The 19,796-nt window shown below is 34.1% G+C and overlaps 1 protein-coding gene across 1 annotated transcript; it reads left to right on the plus strand.

Moving 5' to 3' along the window:
• Nucleotides 1-7: 7 nt before the first annotated feature.
• pit (probable ATP-dependent RNA helicase pitchoune) lies at nt 8-16,865 on the plus strand. The gene is made up of 9 exons (XM_089240757.1): nt 8-297; nt 2,502-2,657; nt 5,123-5,423; nt 6,139-6,253; nt 11,082-11,221; nt 11,568-11,729; nt 13,029-13,181; nt 15,175-15,345; nt 16,654-16,865. Exons 2-9 carry the CDS (start codon nt 2,518-2,520, stop codon nt 16,825-16,827), a joined length of 1,356 nt encoding a protein of 451 aa, XP_089096883.1. The 5' UTR covers nt 8-297; nt 2,502-2,517; the 3' UTR covers nt 16,828-16,865.
• Nucleotides 16,866-19,796: the final 2,931 nt, after the last annotated feature.

Here is a 19,796-nt window from a genome sequence, read left to right on the forward strand (position 1 = left end):
ATCATCAACAGCATGCTGGGCCATACACGCTCAAGAAATTAGCTCCACTAGATTGTGATAAGAAAATTTTAAAAGCGCATAATACTGATTATTAGAGATAATTTGTGATGTAATTGGATTTTTGTCGGATCTATATGGACTATGAGGTGATTTTTTTTATCGTAAAAAGGTTTTTTTTAAATAAATTAAATTCTATGTATGAGAAGCAAACTACTCTACTCGGTACATCTGTCATTAAATTGTTGACGATTTCTCCAAAAACGTGTTTTTTGTCATTTATGGGAAAAGACGATCGTTGTAAGTGTATTAAAATTTTAAAATTTAAAATTATTTAATGAAATTTAATTTCTTATATCCATTTATTAGTCAATGCTGTATTTACAAATACGTTAAACGTTAAAAATGAAGTTATTTTAAAGTATTGACATTACACACACATCAGCACATTTGAATTTTACAGCAGGGATTGACAAATCGGGGGGGGGAGCAAAAAATATAGTCGCCAACCAAATATTTTAGGAGCCAAACGCATTGCCCGAGCTAGCAGGCTAATCAAACACAGGAATTTTTAGGCGCCGATATCAATGGCACCTGGGATTCGTCAATCCCTGGTTAACAGTATATGGTTGAAGGTTGCTATTATGATGATGATGCATTCACGATTATGTCATAGTGAAGGAAATCCATGAGTTTTGGCCATATGCATGAAATTTATATTGAGAGAAAAATTATAAAAAACAATTGCAGAGTAGTGGTACCAAATGTGATTTCATGATAATTCGGTGCTTTTTATCAACCATCATCACTCTTGATCAAAATTTGTCGAATTGAAACTTCCCAACAATGATACTTGATATTGCAATAAATTCCTTTGCTACATTATTTTGTCAAGTCTTGTTTGGAAATGTTTATACTCTAATGTTAAGCTGCTGCCTCTTGATATAAGCAAGGGATACATATACAGAGCCGGACGTTTATTCCGTATACAGCGAAAGACTTGAAGTGACGTCACGCTCCTTGCCAGATCTTTTAGAGATGCATGATACTGGACGTTTATTCGATGTACAGCAGATTTGATTGAGTCCCAAGCTTAGTTTATGTACACAGGCTTGCCGTAACTTTTGAAAATAAGTAAAATAAATTATCGCATTCATATTATAATTATTGAAATACGAGTTCACTTTTATTTTGTCATGACAGCTTGTGCTGGGGGGGCAGTGTGCATGCTTCGCTCACTGATCCGCCACCCCATGCAGCAAGCGCATCATGACCCCTCACTTCTAAATGTGTCATTGAAAATGAATCAGTTGTTATAATAACTCGTACCATGGCTCCCACAACCTGCAGCAGAGCTCCCTAGTTAGCTCCCTAGAGTGAATTTATAACGTGAAAATGAAGGAAAAATTACATTAATTGTTCCAGAACACTTTCAGCCCCACACTTGGGGAGGGCATGTGAGATAGGGTGGGCCCTTTATAGATGACTGGATGCATAATATAAACTTTGAATACAAATAAAAACAAACAAAAAAATAAATTTACTATCATCCAAAAAAAAAAAATCAAAGACAAAAGTGAAAGAGAATTGTATTTTTTAAAGATTGTGCATTATTCAATGTATGATGGCTAATTTCTTGTCATACCTTTTACATGTGTTTATTCGCTGTACGGCTCACATGTACACATAGCTACGTGCCAGTATTAATTGTATTGTGACAGCATAATAGGTAAGTACCAAAGAAAAGCACTATGAAGGAAAATAAATCAAAGATTGTCGGAAAACGAACATGAACAAGAAAAAATAAAACCTTGACAAGCATGACAACAAACCTTGACAACAACTGGATTCAAACCAGCGATCCTTGCAGTACTGGTCACACATGCTACCACCTGGGCTAATTCTGGTTGCCGTTAGCAAATTTAATAGAACATAGTATATCAACTTTGTCAGTGAGATGTATGCATATTACGTCACATCCGCTTATAGTCTTCTGCCCCAAAGCAGTAGGGCCGCAACTGGGGGGGGGGGGTGCAGGCGGGTCTGGTGCCCCGGTCGCTGTACTAGAGGGCGCGCAAATTTCACTCTTTAATCTCTCCTTCAAGGGGTCGCCAAAATACATACTTGCCCTGGCTAACCAAGCATCTAGTTGCGGCCCTGCAAAGCAGAATATGCTGAAATCTGTGATGTACATCACAGCACAATCAGTGCTACTGCAGAACAATCTGGAAGAAGAAATTTTTACTGTAAACATTTTCAGTCAGTCGCGGGCTTGTTGCGGAGCTATGCAAATCATTCTGCTTTGAGAGTCTTGTGTTGTACACCAAATAAATGTATGGCACCATGTACGTATCCACAGCATATAAAACTATGATAATTTTCAACATGCTGATGTTTAAATCTCACTGATTTAAGAAAGCCCTATTTATCATAATCAACTTTGAATGATTTATGAATTTAACATTAGTGTGTTGAATAAAATTTTCTCTGTTCTGTTATTTTAGTACAAATATCATAATCATGGATGAATTTGATGATACATCATTTGAAACTCTGAGAGGGAAAGTCTCAGACCTCACTATGAAAGGTATAGAAGAGATGGGTTTTAAAACGATGACTGAAATTCAGGCAAAGACCATACCACATCTGTTGGAAGGAAAGTAAGTATTTCATTATGCTTGTGTGTGTGTCGTATAAAAGAGGATTCCATAATTTCCCTTGTGCCGCCTTATACTGGCAAACTAATGATCCTAGAGGCATACTTTCAAGTAGGGTAGTGGCAAGATGTTAGTTTACAACCTTGAAGGTTGCCGTCATGGTCCTAGGTTCAAACCCGAGGAAGGATGGAGATAAGACATTTTCCCTGCATAGGTGGAGATAGACTTGAAAGTCTGGGGGGCATGATGATGATGTCAATTCATATGTACAAAAATACATTAGATCAGTCGGCTTTACCCTTGACCCTGGAGGGCATTGCGCCCCCCCCCCCCGTATCTCCACCCATGTTTCCCTGATGAGCTTGAGGTGGCCATCAATCTATAGCACCTTCATTTCCACCCCATCTCATTAATGGCAGTAAATTGTAATATAGTGGTATACTCTGTTTCATTAGTTCATATGGTCCAATAGGACATACGACTGTCTCTGATGATCAGTCCCAATCATAATTATTATGCCTTTATTGTTTCTAATCCACGTGATAAAAGTTAATTGAGTTAGTTGAAGATTAACATAAAAACAATGAGTAAATTTGTGTTAAGACTTGTCCTCCTAGTGGTATGGCCGGAGTTGGTGTTTGGTGAAATAGTTATCTCGTGGAATTTGTAATAAAAACGGGACGAAAAATTGATTCTTTATTTGTTGGGCATTTTGCCTGTTGTGGCCTTGTATTTGTATTAAAAAACCCGAAATATGCAGTAAAAAAAGTCCTGAAAAAAAGTTTCAAATTCCAAAATATGTACTAAAAAAGAGAAAATACAAGTTAAAAAAAATCACCATGCAAAAAGCAGCTGATATATTTTCAAAATGCATATTTTTCATTTCTTAGTGCATTATCCATTTGCAAAAAATATCCTCACATGTGTATATGTATGCAAATAACTTCTACATAGTTTTTATTTAGGCATTTCCAATTTCTAGTTAGTCGCAGCTGCTCAGTAACGAAATACCAGTGGCATTTCTCTAGAAATAGCACCAAAAGTGGTCAATTTTTGTTTACCTCATATTTAACACTTAACATTTGTCTCAGAAAAATTTGGCAAATAAATGAAGCACCCGGCTTCCATGTATAGTGTTAGCCCATCATGGCTAACACTTGCTGCTATACATTATTTGGATACTTTTTCTAATTGGAAATATGCCTCTAGGATCAATGGTTCATGTGTAAAAGGTGGCAAGGAGGAGAATTTATACTATCTCTGTATAATATATATATTTTTTTATCTTCATGCTTACATTTTTGTAAAATGTTATTTTTATCAAATGTATATCACTTTTCAATTATCAAAATTGCAAATGCAATGCGTAGAGATGTGAGGTGAGAATATTCAGAGGAACAAGAATATTCTGAGAATATTCTCTTGGATGTAAAAATGTTGAGAATATTCATTTTTCTTTTAAATAATTTAATTTTTTTTTTATTAATTTTGTTTATGTTATGAAATATAAATCAGTTTTTTTCATTGCCTCAAACATTTACTACAAAATGATTTTTGGTATAATCACCCTCCAAAAAAAAGACAATTTTTAGTTTGAGGATATTCGCAATATTCTTCTGACCATGATGAGAGGTTTTAAAAGTTTGGTTATAAAGATTTTAGAAACCTTTAGATTAAAACCTTAAAAAGTTATTTAAAATTAGATAAATTTTCAGAAATTGGTTCAAAGCAAACAGTGAAACTCAAAGTTGATTGACAAAGGAAGCTATTTTTATACAATTATCTTCATTCTAAGAAGATACAGAACTGTTGTTTTCTTCAATGTACATACACTTGAATTCTGTATCACTCACATTTCTTTGCAAGTTGTGCAGTTCAGCTGTGTTGGTTTCATTTACTTGCTTTTAAACTTCAGAGTAATTCTTCGTATTTTGGATAAGAATATTCCCCAGTAATTTGAAAAAATAGTCCTTCCAAAGAATATTTTCAAGGATATTACATATATTTATATTATAAATAACAGGAGAATATTCTTAAGTTATTTATAATAGTAGTCCTTCTTCGATGAGAATATTCTCCTAAAGATTATTCTCGAGAATTTTAGTAATGCGAAAAACAATGAGGATTTTGCGACATGTGAAAGGTGGGGAAATAATCATGAATATCCCTCAATCACAATGTTTTGAGAAAATTCCTAGGTGAATATGTGATTATTCACCTAGGAATTTTCTCAAAACATAAATCTTAATAGTATTTTCACTAAAAATTATTTCATTCACCTAAAAAATGTGGCCACGGCACAGTGGACTGTGCAATAAAAATCGATGAATTCTAATATCAATACAGGTTTGATGTGTAGATGAAACTATTGAAAACGAGTGTTATATGTTGAATGAAATGAATATTAGTCAAAATCAAATTTTAATTTTTTTATGCAGAATTTTCAGTATTTTGTGTCTGACTTTTAGGGATGTTGTGGCAGCTGCCAAAACAGGAAGTGGGAAAACGTTAGCATTTTTGATACCATCTGTTGAACTTCTTTACAAACTCAAATTCAAGGTGAGAAATGGAACAGGTGTCATAGTGATTTCGCCGACTCGAGAACTTTCAATGCAGACGTTCGGTGTGTTAACAGAACTTATGAAACATCATTCCCACACGAGAGGTTTGGTGATGGGTGGCGCAAACAGGCATACTGAAGCACAGAAGCTTTCCACTGGAGTTAATTTTCTCGTAGCCACACCTGGACGACTGCTGGATCATTTACAAGTAATTCACGTTTATAAACTTGAAATTTTACTGAATTATTATTTTTTAGTTTAAGAAAAGCGAACCTTTATTTTGCGAATCAAATTATTCAAGTTTATCAGCTTACTCAAGGTTTTTAAATCGTATTGAAGCTCTGTGACACAATCTATTTATATCTGAAAATAGTTCAAGAACCCGAGTCATGATAATGTGTTGTCACTTGCAACTCTGCTCTGTTATAAGTTGGAGATTCGAACAGTTTAGTCCAAAAGTATGTTGTTGAATAATCCATGTCACAATTATCATGATGGACTTTACTTTTCAGGATACTTTTAGTTTTTCGATATTTTATTTTTGGCCTAGGGTGACTTAATGTCAGAGCTATTCTGACAGGGTCATGTAATAAGTACTATAAAACCTTTCTTTTGTAGACATTGGTGGGAGAAAAAAAAAAATTCGGCCATGAAAAAGGATTGACAGTTAATCAGGGGTTTGTAATGCATACTTTTATTATGCAAGGAAAATTAATATTTGGCTGTAAAAGATAGATGACTGCATCTGAAGGGTGACCATTAAGAGGGATTTTACTGCATTATCATAAGTGGACATTGTTGAATAAGAGAAACATTCTCGTTTGTTAGAAAAACTATTTTCTTATAAACATTTTAATCAATTGGAAATATCCTCAGCTTTCCATGTACAGGATATGACTTCTTTAATTTCTCTTGTTTGGCAGAACACTCCACAGTTCTTGTACAAGAATCTTCAGTGCTTGATTATTGATGAAGCCGATAGGATACTGGACATTGGATTTGAAGAAGAGATGAAACAGATTATTAGACTTCTACCCAGTAAGTTTTCTCTATCTCATTTTTATAGTTATGGAATCTTATTTCTTGCTGTTATCAGTTATGATTTGTGCCAAAGTGGATAACCTTTCTTCTGCTGATTTTCAACTACAGTAAAACCTTTCTTTTGCAGACACCAGTGAGACAAAAATCTTCATCCGTAAAAGAGGGGGTGACCGTTAATCAGGGGTTTGAAACACATACTTTATTATACAAGGAGAAGTTATTATTTGGCTGTAAAAGGGGGGGGGGTCTGTTAAGTGGGTTTTACTGTATATTTGGGCAGTTTTTCTTGGTACACGTTTTAATCATGTGTAATTTTGGGCGGGTTTGACAAATCAAGAAGAAATTTAAAGGCAAGCTGAATATTTTAAGAGCCAGGCATGTTTTATTTTCAAGAAAAATGGCCAAAAATAATTTAATATATGTCTCCCTGACGCCTGATGGTTCTCTTTCTATGTTGGCTGGCACAATTTATAAACATTTCATGTTGATCCCTGAATATATTTTAGTGATTCACTTAAAGAAAACTTTAGTAGCCATGACAACCTACTACGTGGTATTTGTAAAGCCCTGAATTTTGGATATTGGAATAATTTTTTTTTCTGAATAATCAGTGTCCAGCAAAGCACTTTGTATTATTAATGATCATACTCTTTAATGAAGAATCAGTGTCCAGCAAAGCACTTTGTATTATTAATGATCATACTCTTTAATGAAGAATCAATGATGGGGAAATTGCTCTCTGCTGGAGATGTTCAAATGCACTGCCATGGACATTGAACAGTTTGGTCACTTGTTTGCAAAAAAAAATTATGTGAATTTTTTTGGAAACACCCTCTTGTGATGAGTGTCTGAACCCCCCAAAGCAGAATGTTTTTAATTTTTCTGCAACAAGCCCTCGGCTTACTGGAAATGTTCTGCTGTAAAAATTCACACAATATATTTCTACAGAGAAGAGTTCTTTTATTAAAATTCTTCCCAAGATTGTTCTGCAACGTGCATGATAATAGTTTGTGGCATATTCTGCTTTTTTTTTTGGGGGGGGGGGGGTTCAGAACGTATTTATTTTATGCTCAAATATTCTTTCAAATACAATGCCACACCAGGCAAAATGCCCAACGAGGTGGCTGAGGAAAAAGATGCGCATAACAAATATGGATGTCATATATTTCAAAAATACAGTAACCCAATTAAAAATGCAATTACAAACAATATGTATACATGATAAAATATTGTACAATGCCCATAAAGAATACTTATGGTTGTCTTATTCTAAGTATGGATAGTTTCTCGATTTATCCCAACATGTTATCATATTTATTTTTAAACATGTCAATTGTGTTAGAATTTACTACCTCTGGGGATAAGCTATTCCATTTATTAACAACCCTATTGTAACAACCCACCATGTCCACTTTTATACTCTCTGAGTGCTCTTTTCTTTTCAAGATAAGGGTTACGTATGCTGTCCGTTAACCACAGGGGGGGGGGGCGCGATGTACAAACACGCTTTTTTCGAGCAAAGAATATGACATTGTGCAAAACAGAGGACAGCTTCGTACTAAATTCTTCTTATTGACTTACCCCCAGACTGATTCCAACCGGTCTTTGAAAACTTCTGCCAACCTTCCTCTCAAAACATCAAAGTTAGAAAACAAGGAATCAGCCTTTTGTTATCAACCTTACGTATAGAAAAGTCACCGTGAAAACTGACAACACATTGATCATTGAAAGAAAACTCGTCCTCCACCGAAACATGTTTAACAAGATCCTTGGAACCAGTAAGAAGTAAATCTAAAGTAGCAGTACTCCCAGTGGCTTCTGATACATGCTGATACAAAAAATTATCGAGTATCAACTTAAAGTCTCTTTCATATTGATCTCTAGCTGAAAGGTTCTCCTAATCAATACTCGGGTAATTGAAATCCCCTAGTATTACAACCCTCTTACGCTTACACATGTAGGAAATTTCATCATGAAGTTTGGCAATGTAGTTCGGATCCCTATTTGGTGGATTGTAATAAACCCCAACAATAAGTTTGATGTCTTTTGTTTTCAAGCTCAACCATATAGTTTCAATATCACTTCTCTGCACATTATACTCTCTAGCCTTCAAATATGATTTCACGTATATCAACACTCCACCACCTTTCCTATCAGATCTATTTCCCAAAAAAAAAATATTGTATCCTGAGATGTGTAAGAAAGATTCATCCCCATCATTTGTCAAGATTTTGTAATGGCTATAAGATCCAGGCACTCCATAACTATCATAGTTTCTAAAAAATCTTTATTACCCAAGCTTCTGGCATTAATTAGCTCACATTTTAATTTGCACTGTGATTTAGTGTCAATCGAGAAGCCATCCAAGTCAGAAGTGGATAATTTACTGTCAATACTGTTGCTATTATCCTCAACTAACTCACATTCCCGTTTACAGGGTCTGGGAGTAAAAAACCTGACCCAAGCCTATCATAAACCTCCCATATCCCCCTCCTATTCAGATGAATCCTATTAAGAAGCCACCGAATCGGTAAATGTGTGAAGCTCCAAGAATATGACCCCAAGTGAGGAGAAAATGGCCTTCAGGTCTAAATTGAAATGGTGGATCGTACTCCTATATCCTACTACCCCTTGGCAGTACTGGAACCACTGCCACATCTGAACCTCCCCTCCGGAGTGGATACTAATAGTAAGTCCCGTTACTCTGACAGAGACTCATTAATATACGCTCCTACCAGATTCGTTCTCACGCACAGAATTACTTCCCCTGGGAGCTTCCGGTGATGAAAAATGTCTTGAACGTTGCTAATCTTACCCCCAGGAACACAACAGCACTTGAAATCCCAAAAATCCCTACACACTCTGTTCCCCCAGTTCCCTAACCATAGAATCGCCGATGATTAAACCCCTATCACTATTCCCTCTCTACCTCATCCTCGACCACCCGTTCACCTTCTAAACTGTCGTTATTCATGGAGATTGCTTCTTCATCAACAGGTGGCTCAACGACAAGTGGCTCCATTATAACCAGGCCCCTCTAAAACCCTAACTCTTACCCTAAATGCTTCGACCTTGAGTTCCAACCTTGCCCTATCCAAATACACTTGAAACTACAAAGTACGAAAGCCTGGATAACCAAATGGAGGTCTAGATGTAGTTTGGAAAGAAAATTCACATTCCTCTGTGGGGAGTCAAACCACAAATCTCAAACTGTTTTTGGGGCGAGTGTTCTAACCATTCAACTACAGAGGACAGACATTTTCATTCCTTAGAGCATATGTATGAATGCTGAATGGGACTGTGCATGGACAGCCTCCTAGCTCAGCTAATAGCTCTTACGATGTTAGTCCCCAGGCGACATATAGAGAGAAATGATGTCACTCTCCGCTGTTCATATGAAGTACGAAAGCCTGGATAACCAAGCAGAGATCGAGATGTAGTTCGGAAGGAAAATTCACATTCCTCTGTGGGGAATCGAACCACCAATCTCTCATACATATGCTCTAAGGAATGAAAATGTCTGTCCTCTGTAGTTCAATGTTTAGAACATTCGCCCGGACAGTGAGAGATTGGTGGTTTGATTCCCCCACAGAGGAATGTGAATTTTCTTTCCGAACTACATCTTGAACTCCGCTTGGTTATCCAGGCTTTCGTACTTCTTATGAACAGCAGAGTGGCATTGTTTCTCTCTACACTTGAAACTGTTATCAACTACTATCCCCTTAGTTCAGGGAAACCTCCTGTCAAGTTCTATACACAACACTAGTTGAGGTCGAGGCATACTAACACTATTGCTAAAAACTATATAATAATACTTAAAAAATAAGAAAATGAGAAACGTAAATAGAAAATAACGCAAAATACATTACAATGGGAAATATGCATGAAAGATTGTATACAAAAAAAATTAAGTAAAATAAAATGCTTAATACTAAATCACGAAGAAAATATATATATGTATATAAAGAATACAACATACCCCAAAAAAGTATTAAGCTACTAAGTACTCTATTCACTAACACTAAAGCAATAGGCCCAAATGAAAAAAAAATTACTGAGAGTACCCGGGAAAAAGTATACACTGTTCGCTAACATTAACGTCCAAAAAACCCATGAATTTATATTAAAGAAGTGGGAAAAACACAAACCTCATGAAAGTACAATGAAAATGAAATGAGAGCAAGAAAAAAAAAATTTAAGTTGACCGAAAATATACACAACGAAAATTTAAAAAAATTGAGAGCAATTAAAAAAACACTTATCTCACAAATCTAACAATGGGCAGTCCTAAAAATCTGGTGACAAAATTAAACTAAAGAGTCAATTAAACACACAATCTAGAAAAATAAAGAAAACACTGCAGAGTATGATCCAAAAATAAAAAACATGCTAAATAAAACTCACGAGAATGAAGAAAGACACAAAATGGTGCACAGACATCTATTGGTTGGCGAGTGGAGCACAATAAAAGTACGTCTGATCCCTACCACAGCCAAGATGAGAAACAAAACTTTCCTCCTTCCTCCATTAAGATTTATCAAATTTTCATAGCTTTCTGATTGGAGGTTGAAGATGTAGATAGCTCAGAACATGACAACTGTTGTTTCAGACACCTTTCATTTTAGTTGAGATGTGAGAATCAGAACAACCCAAATAGTTGTGTTTTAAAGATTGACCATAAAGATATCATTAATCTTTGAATGAAAAATTTTTAGGGAGGAAAATAATTTTGGCCATTTTCATTTAATACTTTGATGCATTTTTATTATTTCTAGAATATAAAAGTTGTTTTCATATATTTATAAATTAATTTTTATCTGTTCAGAAACTAGGCAGACCCTTTTGTTCAGTGCTACGCAAACAAAGAAGACACAAGATTTGGTTCGAGTTGCTCTCAAAAGCAAACCTCTGTATATTGGTATAGAAGAAAAAGATGAAGAAGCTACAGTGGAAGGTTTGCAGCAAGTGAGTCTTGTTTCAATTGCTGTTGTCATTTTATAAAAATATCTTATTTATTTTTTTTAAGTATTTCAGAGATCAAATATTTTCTTCAATCTTAAAATATTAATATTAAGTTGAGAAATGAAGTATTCTATTCTGTTATCAAGAAAGTTAAAATTAAATCTAAAAGACTATTATAAGTATAACTAAAAGTATCCTAGATTTTTTTACTTTAATGCATTTTGGATTTCTCTGATCAGGGAATATGCTGTTTTGAGTCATGTATTTTTTTTTCCAGGAATAATAGCATTTTTTTTATTATTTGTAATGTTGTCATGAAATTGATTATATTTATTGGATGTGATTCCAGGGCTATGTGGTCTGTCAATCAGACAAACGATTTCTACTGCTTTTCACATTCCTGAAGAAAAACAGGAAGAAGAAGGTGATGGTTTTTTTCAGTTCGTGCATGTCGGTCAAGTTTCACAATGAACTGCTCAATTATATAGATCTTCCGGTCAGCTGTATCCATGTAAGTATTCCACATTTTAGTTTTTTATGGGTTTAAAATATTTGAGCGATGTATGGGTTATCATGGATGGCCGGAATTTTACACTATAAAAGTTTGATCTTTAAAAAAAAGATATTTTACAAAATGTGAAAAAATGAACCAATAAGCCTGTTAGTTACATTCACTAAAATGTAACCGATACACTTATTGGTTGCATTTTTCAAGTTTTGTAAAATATCTTTTATCAAAATTTTATGGTGTAATCCCGGCGCGAGTAAGAGTAATGAATAATGAATACACAATTGTTGTGTATTTGCCTTATTCGTTGGTGTCTTCTAAATATTCTTGGGCAAAGTGGATCAACTCTTCTAGGTATCATCTATGCTTTTCAAATTATTGAATTTTTACTTGTTTTTATTACTTTGTGATCTTTTTAGTGGTGGTGGTGATGAAAGAACAATTGTTGCAAATCAACCCAGTCTCTGTTAAAAAGCTATACTAATTCAAGTGTGTTATTGGTGGCGTGTATATAAAATTCATTTACATCCATCTGGTTATTTTTTCTGAACTTTTAAATTTTACAATACTATCAACTTCAAAGGGAAACACCATTAGCAAAAACTCATAAAAATCATCAACATTTCCAAATTGTCTGCATGTTGTTGTATATCTTGCGTTTTCTAATAAATTTTCAAAATTTTTCAGATATCAATCAAAAACTATATTCATACTATATTATATTTCATTTATGTGCTACTTAAGCTTATTTTGTCCATGACAATGTCAATAATGCATATATGTTATTGCTGCGTAAGCTAATTGCAACACCTTCCTTATAACATACACTTTTTGAATCATCTAGAGGCTATTTTATAACCAAACTTGACTGCATTTGCATCTTATGCGATGTCAAAGGGGAAAAGAAGTGGTTTCCCTTTCAAGCATGCTCATAAGTATTGAGCAAAATTATGACTTCCACTTCAAAAAGTGTAAATTACCTAGATTTCACTAAAAAGTAGTAAAAAATAAAATTTCATATGGCAAAATTGCATTTATCACGGTTATTTTGTAAATATGAAATTTACGTATCCCTAATTATAAGAAATATTTATTTGAAAAATTATAAGGAAAAAAAGTGATTGAGCTTAAATAAACCTTCAAAAATATGTACTTATTCTGATAATTCTTTGACTTTATGCGTTTATATGTATACTAAAAAAAGCCAAAGTATGCATATAATCTGAGCTCTATTTATGACCATTGCTTCTGCATTGAAAGTTCATTGTGTTTCAGATCCTTTTTCATATCTTTTTTTTTTAGGGCAAACAGAAACAAAGTAAAAGAACATCAACATTTTTCAATTTCTGCAATGCAAAGACTGGAATTCTCTTGTGCACAGATGTGGCTGCCAGAGGTCTAGATATCCCACAAGTGGATTGGATTGTGCAGTTTGATCCACCTGATGATCCTAAAGTAATTTATTATTAACTATACAGGATTCTACTGACTTGAAAAGTCAAACAAAAAAAATATTTATTTTTCGTCAAGCATATATCAGAAAAATCGGAATGTTTACAATTTTTGTTTTGCTGTTCATTTGTGGTTCAATGCTCTAAAATTTTTATCAGTCATACGTCTTGTAAAAGTATATCATAACTTTGAATGATGACTGCTAATATCTGAGCAAAGGTCTGAAAAAATGAAAATTTTTTTAAAAATGCTGGATAAATGTAGTTTTGCTTACAAGATAAATACATTTTATTCTGATCCCTAATGAATAAGCCTTTTTCTCATATGTTTCAAGCTGCAAGTAAAAGCATTTTTAGAAAATATTTTTTGCTTGTAAGTTCAATCATTCTAAAGTTACTAGTAGCTCCAGAAGTATCTTTTTTTCTTGATGTATGATTATACTTTGGAGGTGTGACTCCTCACGTTGTCTTGATGGAGTTAGACAATTTGGAATTCTTCAGATAGTTTCTGGATAAAATTTTAAAAAAAATCGAGTCACAGAACCCCATTTTGATAATATGTAGAGTTGATTTTCACATTTTTTTATTTTCGATTTTTTGTTGAGCCTTGTGAAGACTAAATATTGTACGGAATGTTTCTTGGATCTCTGAACCAAACTTTCAAGTATTCTGGGACTTTGTGATGAGAATATGTTACTCGAAGTTTGTTATTCTTTCTTTAAATGATTAGGAAAAATGAGACGAAAAAAAAAAATTATTTCATGCTCTTACTAAAAGAAAAGGCATTACACATTTTACATACTTATTTGGCAAAAATTATTTAAAAGCAAAACGTTCAAAGTCTGTAAAAATATCAAGAAGGAAAAAAAATGAAGCAATGATTGACAATTTTTGTCAATGCATTCAATTATGTGAGCTTTTAATTAAATTCTTAATCTTTATTAAAATATATCATTTTAAGAATGCTCATGTTACTGAAAAATGTATATCGTGCATGTATAAAATGTTTTATTTTGCTTAAATGCATCACTTTTCAAGCCAGTATGGTATAGATATAATGTAGTTTGTATGTAATAAATAGTTTCACTATTTTTTCCAACGTTGTTATAAGTGGGTCTAATTAAGATTTTATGGGTTTGCTTAGGGGGGGGGGAGACTGATAATTTTTTTTCTCTCCTGAGTAGGGGGGGGGGGGGCATTATAGAGTAAAAAAGTTTAAGACACCATGATTTTTTACTACATCTACTTGTATAAATCATGACAATATCTTTCCACGTATAACCTTCTAAATGGTTTCTGTAAGATTGTCTGCATTTAGTCTTCTCAGCAATGCATCAAAGTAGAAGGCAATGAGCTTCAGCCTACATTTTTCCCCTTGTAATGTAACAGAAATCTTAATTATTTTATTCACAGTTAAATGCAGATATGTGCAGAGCTTTTTCATTAGTTTTTTGTGGTTTTAGATTTTCTAGTAAAACCACAGACTATATTCGAAAGATGTTAGAAAAATTATGTATCTGTTTGGAGTACTTTGTTTTTTTCTATTATTATCATTAAATATTTTTTTTCTTTCTGTAAATGAATGATATCACTTATTTTTATGCTCTGAATCTTCAAAACTTCTAGAAAGGTTTTTAAATATTTATATGAATATTGCTTTTCAAAGAGCAAATAAGGAAGCTATAGCTCCCTTATTGTTTTGCCGCACCAACTAAAGTTTCAGCAGCTGACAATTCTTTACTTCTCATGTAATATCAAGTTGCTAGATCACATTCCTGTTTGCTTTTAGTGAGTTTTTTTCTTCTTAAATAACCTTCTATCCTTAATTATCTTTCCTTCTATCCTTAAATAATCATCAGTTATTCTGAGTATGTGGCAAAACTTCTATAAACTATTCTGTAGCTTAATTTCACACAAGTTATTTAACTTATACTTTCAAATTTTTCCCATCTGTGATTCGCCTGTTTTTTGAACTAAAAAAATTGCTGTTATTTCAGGAGTATATTCACAGAGTTGGTAGAACTGCCAGGGGTGAAACGAGAACTGGTCATGCTCTCATGATTCTCAGACCCGAAGAATTGGGATTTCTCAGGTATTTGAAGCATGCGAGGGTTCCCCTCCAAGAATATGAGCTGTCCTGGAACAAAGTGGCAAATATTCAATTCCAGGTTTGTTTTTGTGTTTGCTAAATACTTTAGAGTAATTGATGTTTTCTCAGTTCTGTATATTTTTTAAGTTTAATTTTTAATTTGAAGCATCTCTCTATTTATGTAATGCAATAATCATACATGAAGCACAAAGAGTATAACCTTTATTATTCGCTGTAGACTCTGCACATTTTATTTATATGTAAGATTAAAAGTTTTTGTTAATTCAGTTCTTCAACATGATACTTTCATAACATGAAAATCCAAGCATTTACCATATTCACTTTAAAATATGTAAGGCAGATGGTAAGCATCAGCAAAAATATGAAACAAGCACGATGCTGATAACATAAATATATTAGGGCCACAAATACACTCAGAACACTCATTCAGGCATGTACCGATTTGCTAGAAATTCCGCAGAGAAAGGTACACAAGGTCCATGTACAGTTAAGTAGCTGTAGTTTTTGGTGATTGTTTTTATTTTATTGTTTTGTTTTGGCTTTTTTGTGCATTTTCATGTGCCTTAATGCCATTCATTTGAATTTAATGCTTTTAATACTTGGATTTCCACATATACAGTCAACACTCTTTATAATGCCCCCTTTTTTCTTCGGAAAATAGACATTATATTGGAGGGTTGTCATATTGTTACATATAAATAAAATGATAAAGTTTAGCTTCTCTGGAAAATTGTATATTATATTTATATAAAAATTCATTTTGTTATAATGTTGCAATGAAAATGTATCTGGCTGAAAAAAATGAAAAAACATAATTGAATATGCACATTGTACTTACAAAAATACTGTATATGGTCAAAACCTACATTTATTTTTCATTACATGCAGGGAAATGCAATAATAAGTTAACTTGCCTGTATATTTTCCCATTGAGAAAGTGCACAATGAAATTTGGAATAAGATAAAAATCACATGGGAAGTGGGATTGGGCCATGTGTGAAGATTCCAGTGATGGTGCTTTTTTCCTTCAAGCATTAAAGGTCAAGGTCAAACACACTCAATGACAGATTTTGTCCATTTGGGGGGGGGGGGCTGAGTTTGGCTGCTGTAATGTATTGAAGGACATTTACCAGTCATTATATTGGATAAAAAATAACAAGGCGGAGATAGGAAAATATTTGTGTGACCCCTGTCGCTGGTTGTTATAATGGGTGTAGTCGTTGTAACAAGCATTGACTGCATTAAGATTTTGTTTTATTACTCACCACACAATTTAGGTTTTATTTCAATATACTAAGTTCGCATTAGCATTTTTGTGTGTGTCTGTTTGTTAATATTAATTATTATCATTCCATTTTTTTTTCAGCTGGAAAAGCTAATGACAAAGAACTATTTTCTGCACATGTCTGCTAAAGAAGCATTCAAAGCTTATGTGAGGGCATATAAATCACATCATATGAAGAAGGTTTTCAACTTTGAAACTTTAGACTTGGCGGCAGTTGCAAAATCATTCGGGTTCACTGTTCCACCAAATATATGATTTGAATATGTAAATAAATTTGATTTTTATATGCAATAGTTTTTTTTGCTCAATTTGGTTGACCTGGCCTTCAGGCAGCACAGTCACTATTGTAGCCATGGCCCTGCCTACATAGGCAGGGAACTTGAAGGTCTGGGAGGGGGGCATGATAAAGATGTCAATACATATATACACATGTATGCAGTCAAACTTAGTACAACTTATTTTCATGGTCTGAATTCTAACAAATTCTCATTAAAATTTCCGTTTAAAGCTTTTTTCCGCTTAGAAAGTTTTTATGACTATTTTGAAAAACGTTATAAACGGGATGCACTGTAGTAGATCATCTGCACACATCTTTGATGTTGAGAGGATTGCCCCATGTCTCTGCCCTTGCTTAAAGGGTGTAAATAATGAAAAGCATAATTAGCAAGGCATCAGAATTTATTGGAATATTGAAAATTGATTATATGGAAGTTGAAATGATTCTAAATAATTTTGAGCTCCATTCTCACTCAAGTATGTAGGACTTTGAGAGAGGGTTTTAAAATTTTTTCTTGCTCATAGAAAGCATATAAGACCCCTGCCCTATAAGGTTCGAGATGTTTGGTTAGTTGCCCTTAAATGTATGCTGTTTCAATTTGGTCACTAAACTATGGAACAGTGCACTGATTTCTTTTCGCTCAGTTCTTCAATGTGAATTTTGTTGCCATCAATATGGAAAACATCATTTGAAAAATGAAACAAAAATTACGGAATAGTTGCTGTCGTCTACTATCCCGGATGCAACTAGAGTCACCGATTTGGGAATTCTCATTGACGAGCGACTTAAGTTTTCTGAACATTGTTCAGCGGTTGTCAAAAAAGCGAATAGAATGCTTGGTCTCATTTTCAAAAAGGTCTCTTCGCGTTCTCCTAAAGTCATTCTTCCGCTTTTTCGAGGCTTAGTTCGTCCTGGAATGGAGTATGCTGTAAGGTTTTGGAGACCATACCTACAGAGGGACATAGACTTGGTTGAAGGGGTGCAGAGAAGAGCTACGCGTGTACTTATTGGCACACAGGGCTTGAGTTATGAAGAAAGACTTCATTTTTTGAATATGTTTACATTGGATGAACGCAGGTGTCGAGGAGATATGATCGAAGTGTTCAAAATTTTCAATGGGATGGATAGGATGGACCATGAACTTTTAGTACACCGCCAATCGACTGCTTTTACAAGGGGACACCAGTATCGATTGGTGAGGGACAATGCAAGGTTATGGTGTCGCAGGGAATTTTTCTCCAATAGGGTTGTTAATAAATGGAATAGCTTACCCCCGGAGGTAGTAAATTGTAACACAATTGACACGTTTAAAAAGAAATACGATAAACATGTTGGGGTAAATCGAGAAGCTATCCATACTTAGAATAAGACAATCATAAATATATTATGGGCATTGTATAATATTTTATCATGTGTATATATTGTTTGTAATTTGTGTTAATTGCATTTTTAATTGGGTTGCTGTATTTTTGAAACATATGACATCCATATTTTTATGGGCATCTTTTTATCAGCCACCTCGTTGGGCATTTTGCCTGTTGTGGCGTTGTATTTGTATTTATTTGTATTTGTCTGATATTTATTATATATATTTGATATGAATATTTATAATTATTTTGTACTTGTCAGTTATCTGAACAACCATGGCAGCCAGGATCAGGAAATTCAATATGCGGACCGCCATATAATTCGTGGCATCAAAACTTTGAAAGTCTCTGTCCAGCGGTAAAAAAAATATCCCATACCACGAACTTGCTGTCATTTATGGTTTAGGGATAGTTCAAGCCCTTTTTTTACATGTTAATTGGTAGGGATTTCGCACCACTAGCCTTTCTATTTGGCCTGCCAATGAAGAGAAAAAAATGGTGACCACTGCCTTTTTTATGTAGCTTTTTTGAATAGGCTTCAATTTCGAACCTTAATAATGTGACGAAGAGTTGAAGATGAAGCTTAAAGCAAAAAAGTTTCATTTGTAAACCATTTTTATTGCAGATTTTTTATGACTTTATTTGAGGAAACTGAAACAAAGTGACTGATTTAAAACATATTTCAGGACAAAACCATTTAAAGTCGGACATTGGATGGCGCAGTCATCCTGAGAAGAATGTACAAAGAAGTACTGTGACTGTGCAAGTGGCGGAATATAGCTTTACAATTATGGATAATTGTAAGATTAATAAGATTTTACTTCGCTTCCCACAAAATTACTGATCCTTTTCACAAAAATAAGAAAAGTTTCCACAAAAACAGGACCCTACAAAACAAGTCTGGATAGAACCCTGACAATGTTTGAAAAAATAAGAGGGGGTGAGAATGACACTATCTCTGTGTCTTTGAGGAAACAGTGACAGCCAATGGTCATTTAAGTAGGGCATTAATTACAAACCATAATGGTCATTAAAATAATGGTTATAAAAATAATCAATAAAGACCTGAGATATATCGCTTGGTGAGTTGTGCTGAAGCCTTTTGGGAGAGCTAAGGATGAAATGAGATAATTGCAGTGAATCTACTTTCCATGTAGTACACAAATGTATTGTCCGATAAACAACTTTACAGTGTAAAACTGCTAACTGCATTTTATTAATCAATTGACATTTTTTGTTGCGAATAAATACTTATAAATACATTTTATGATGGTAGTGACAACCCCAATGCAGAAGAGATGCCAACAACAGCATGAATTTGGTGGCGACTGATGTTAATGATAACTCTCGATATAACGGTAATCCCTCTACAGCAATACATATATATATATATATTTTGATCCGTACGTTAGCGTTATATTGATGCTTCAGTATGCATGTATTTTCTTTAGAGTGTTTTTCGCATAAGTGGATACAGGCTCTTAGAATGGGGGGGGGGGGAATGAATCATTGGGGAGGGCGAATTTCCACCTCTCACCTATACCAATAATACAATTCTTTCCGCAGCACGCTTCTCGTCA

The sequence above is a fragment of the Pholcus phalangioides genome, unplaced genomic scaffold (genome assembly GCF_987345545.1).
Source record: "Pholcus phalangioides strain wild (caught in Gottingen) unplaced genomic scaffold, Ppha-v1.0 ptg000013l_1, whole genome shotgun sequence".
NCBI classification, from domain to species: Eukaryota; Metazoa; Arthropoda; class Arachnida; order Araneae; family Pholcidae; genus Pholcus; species Pholcus phalangioides.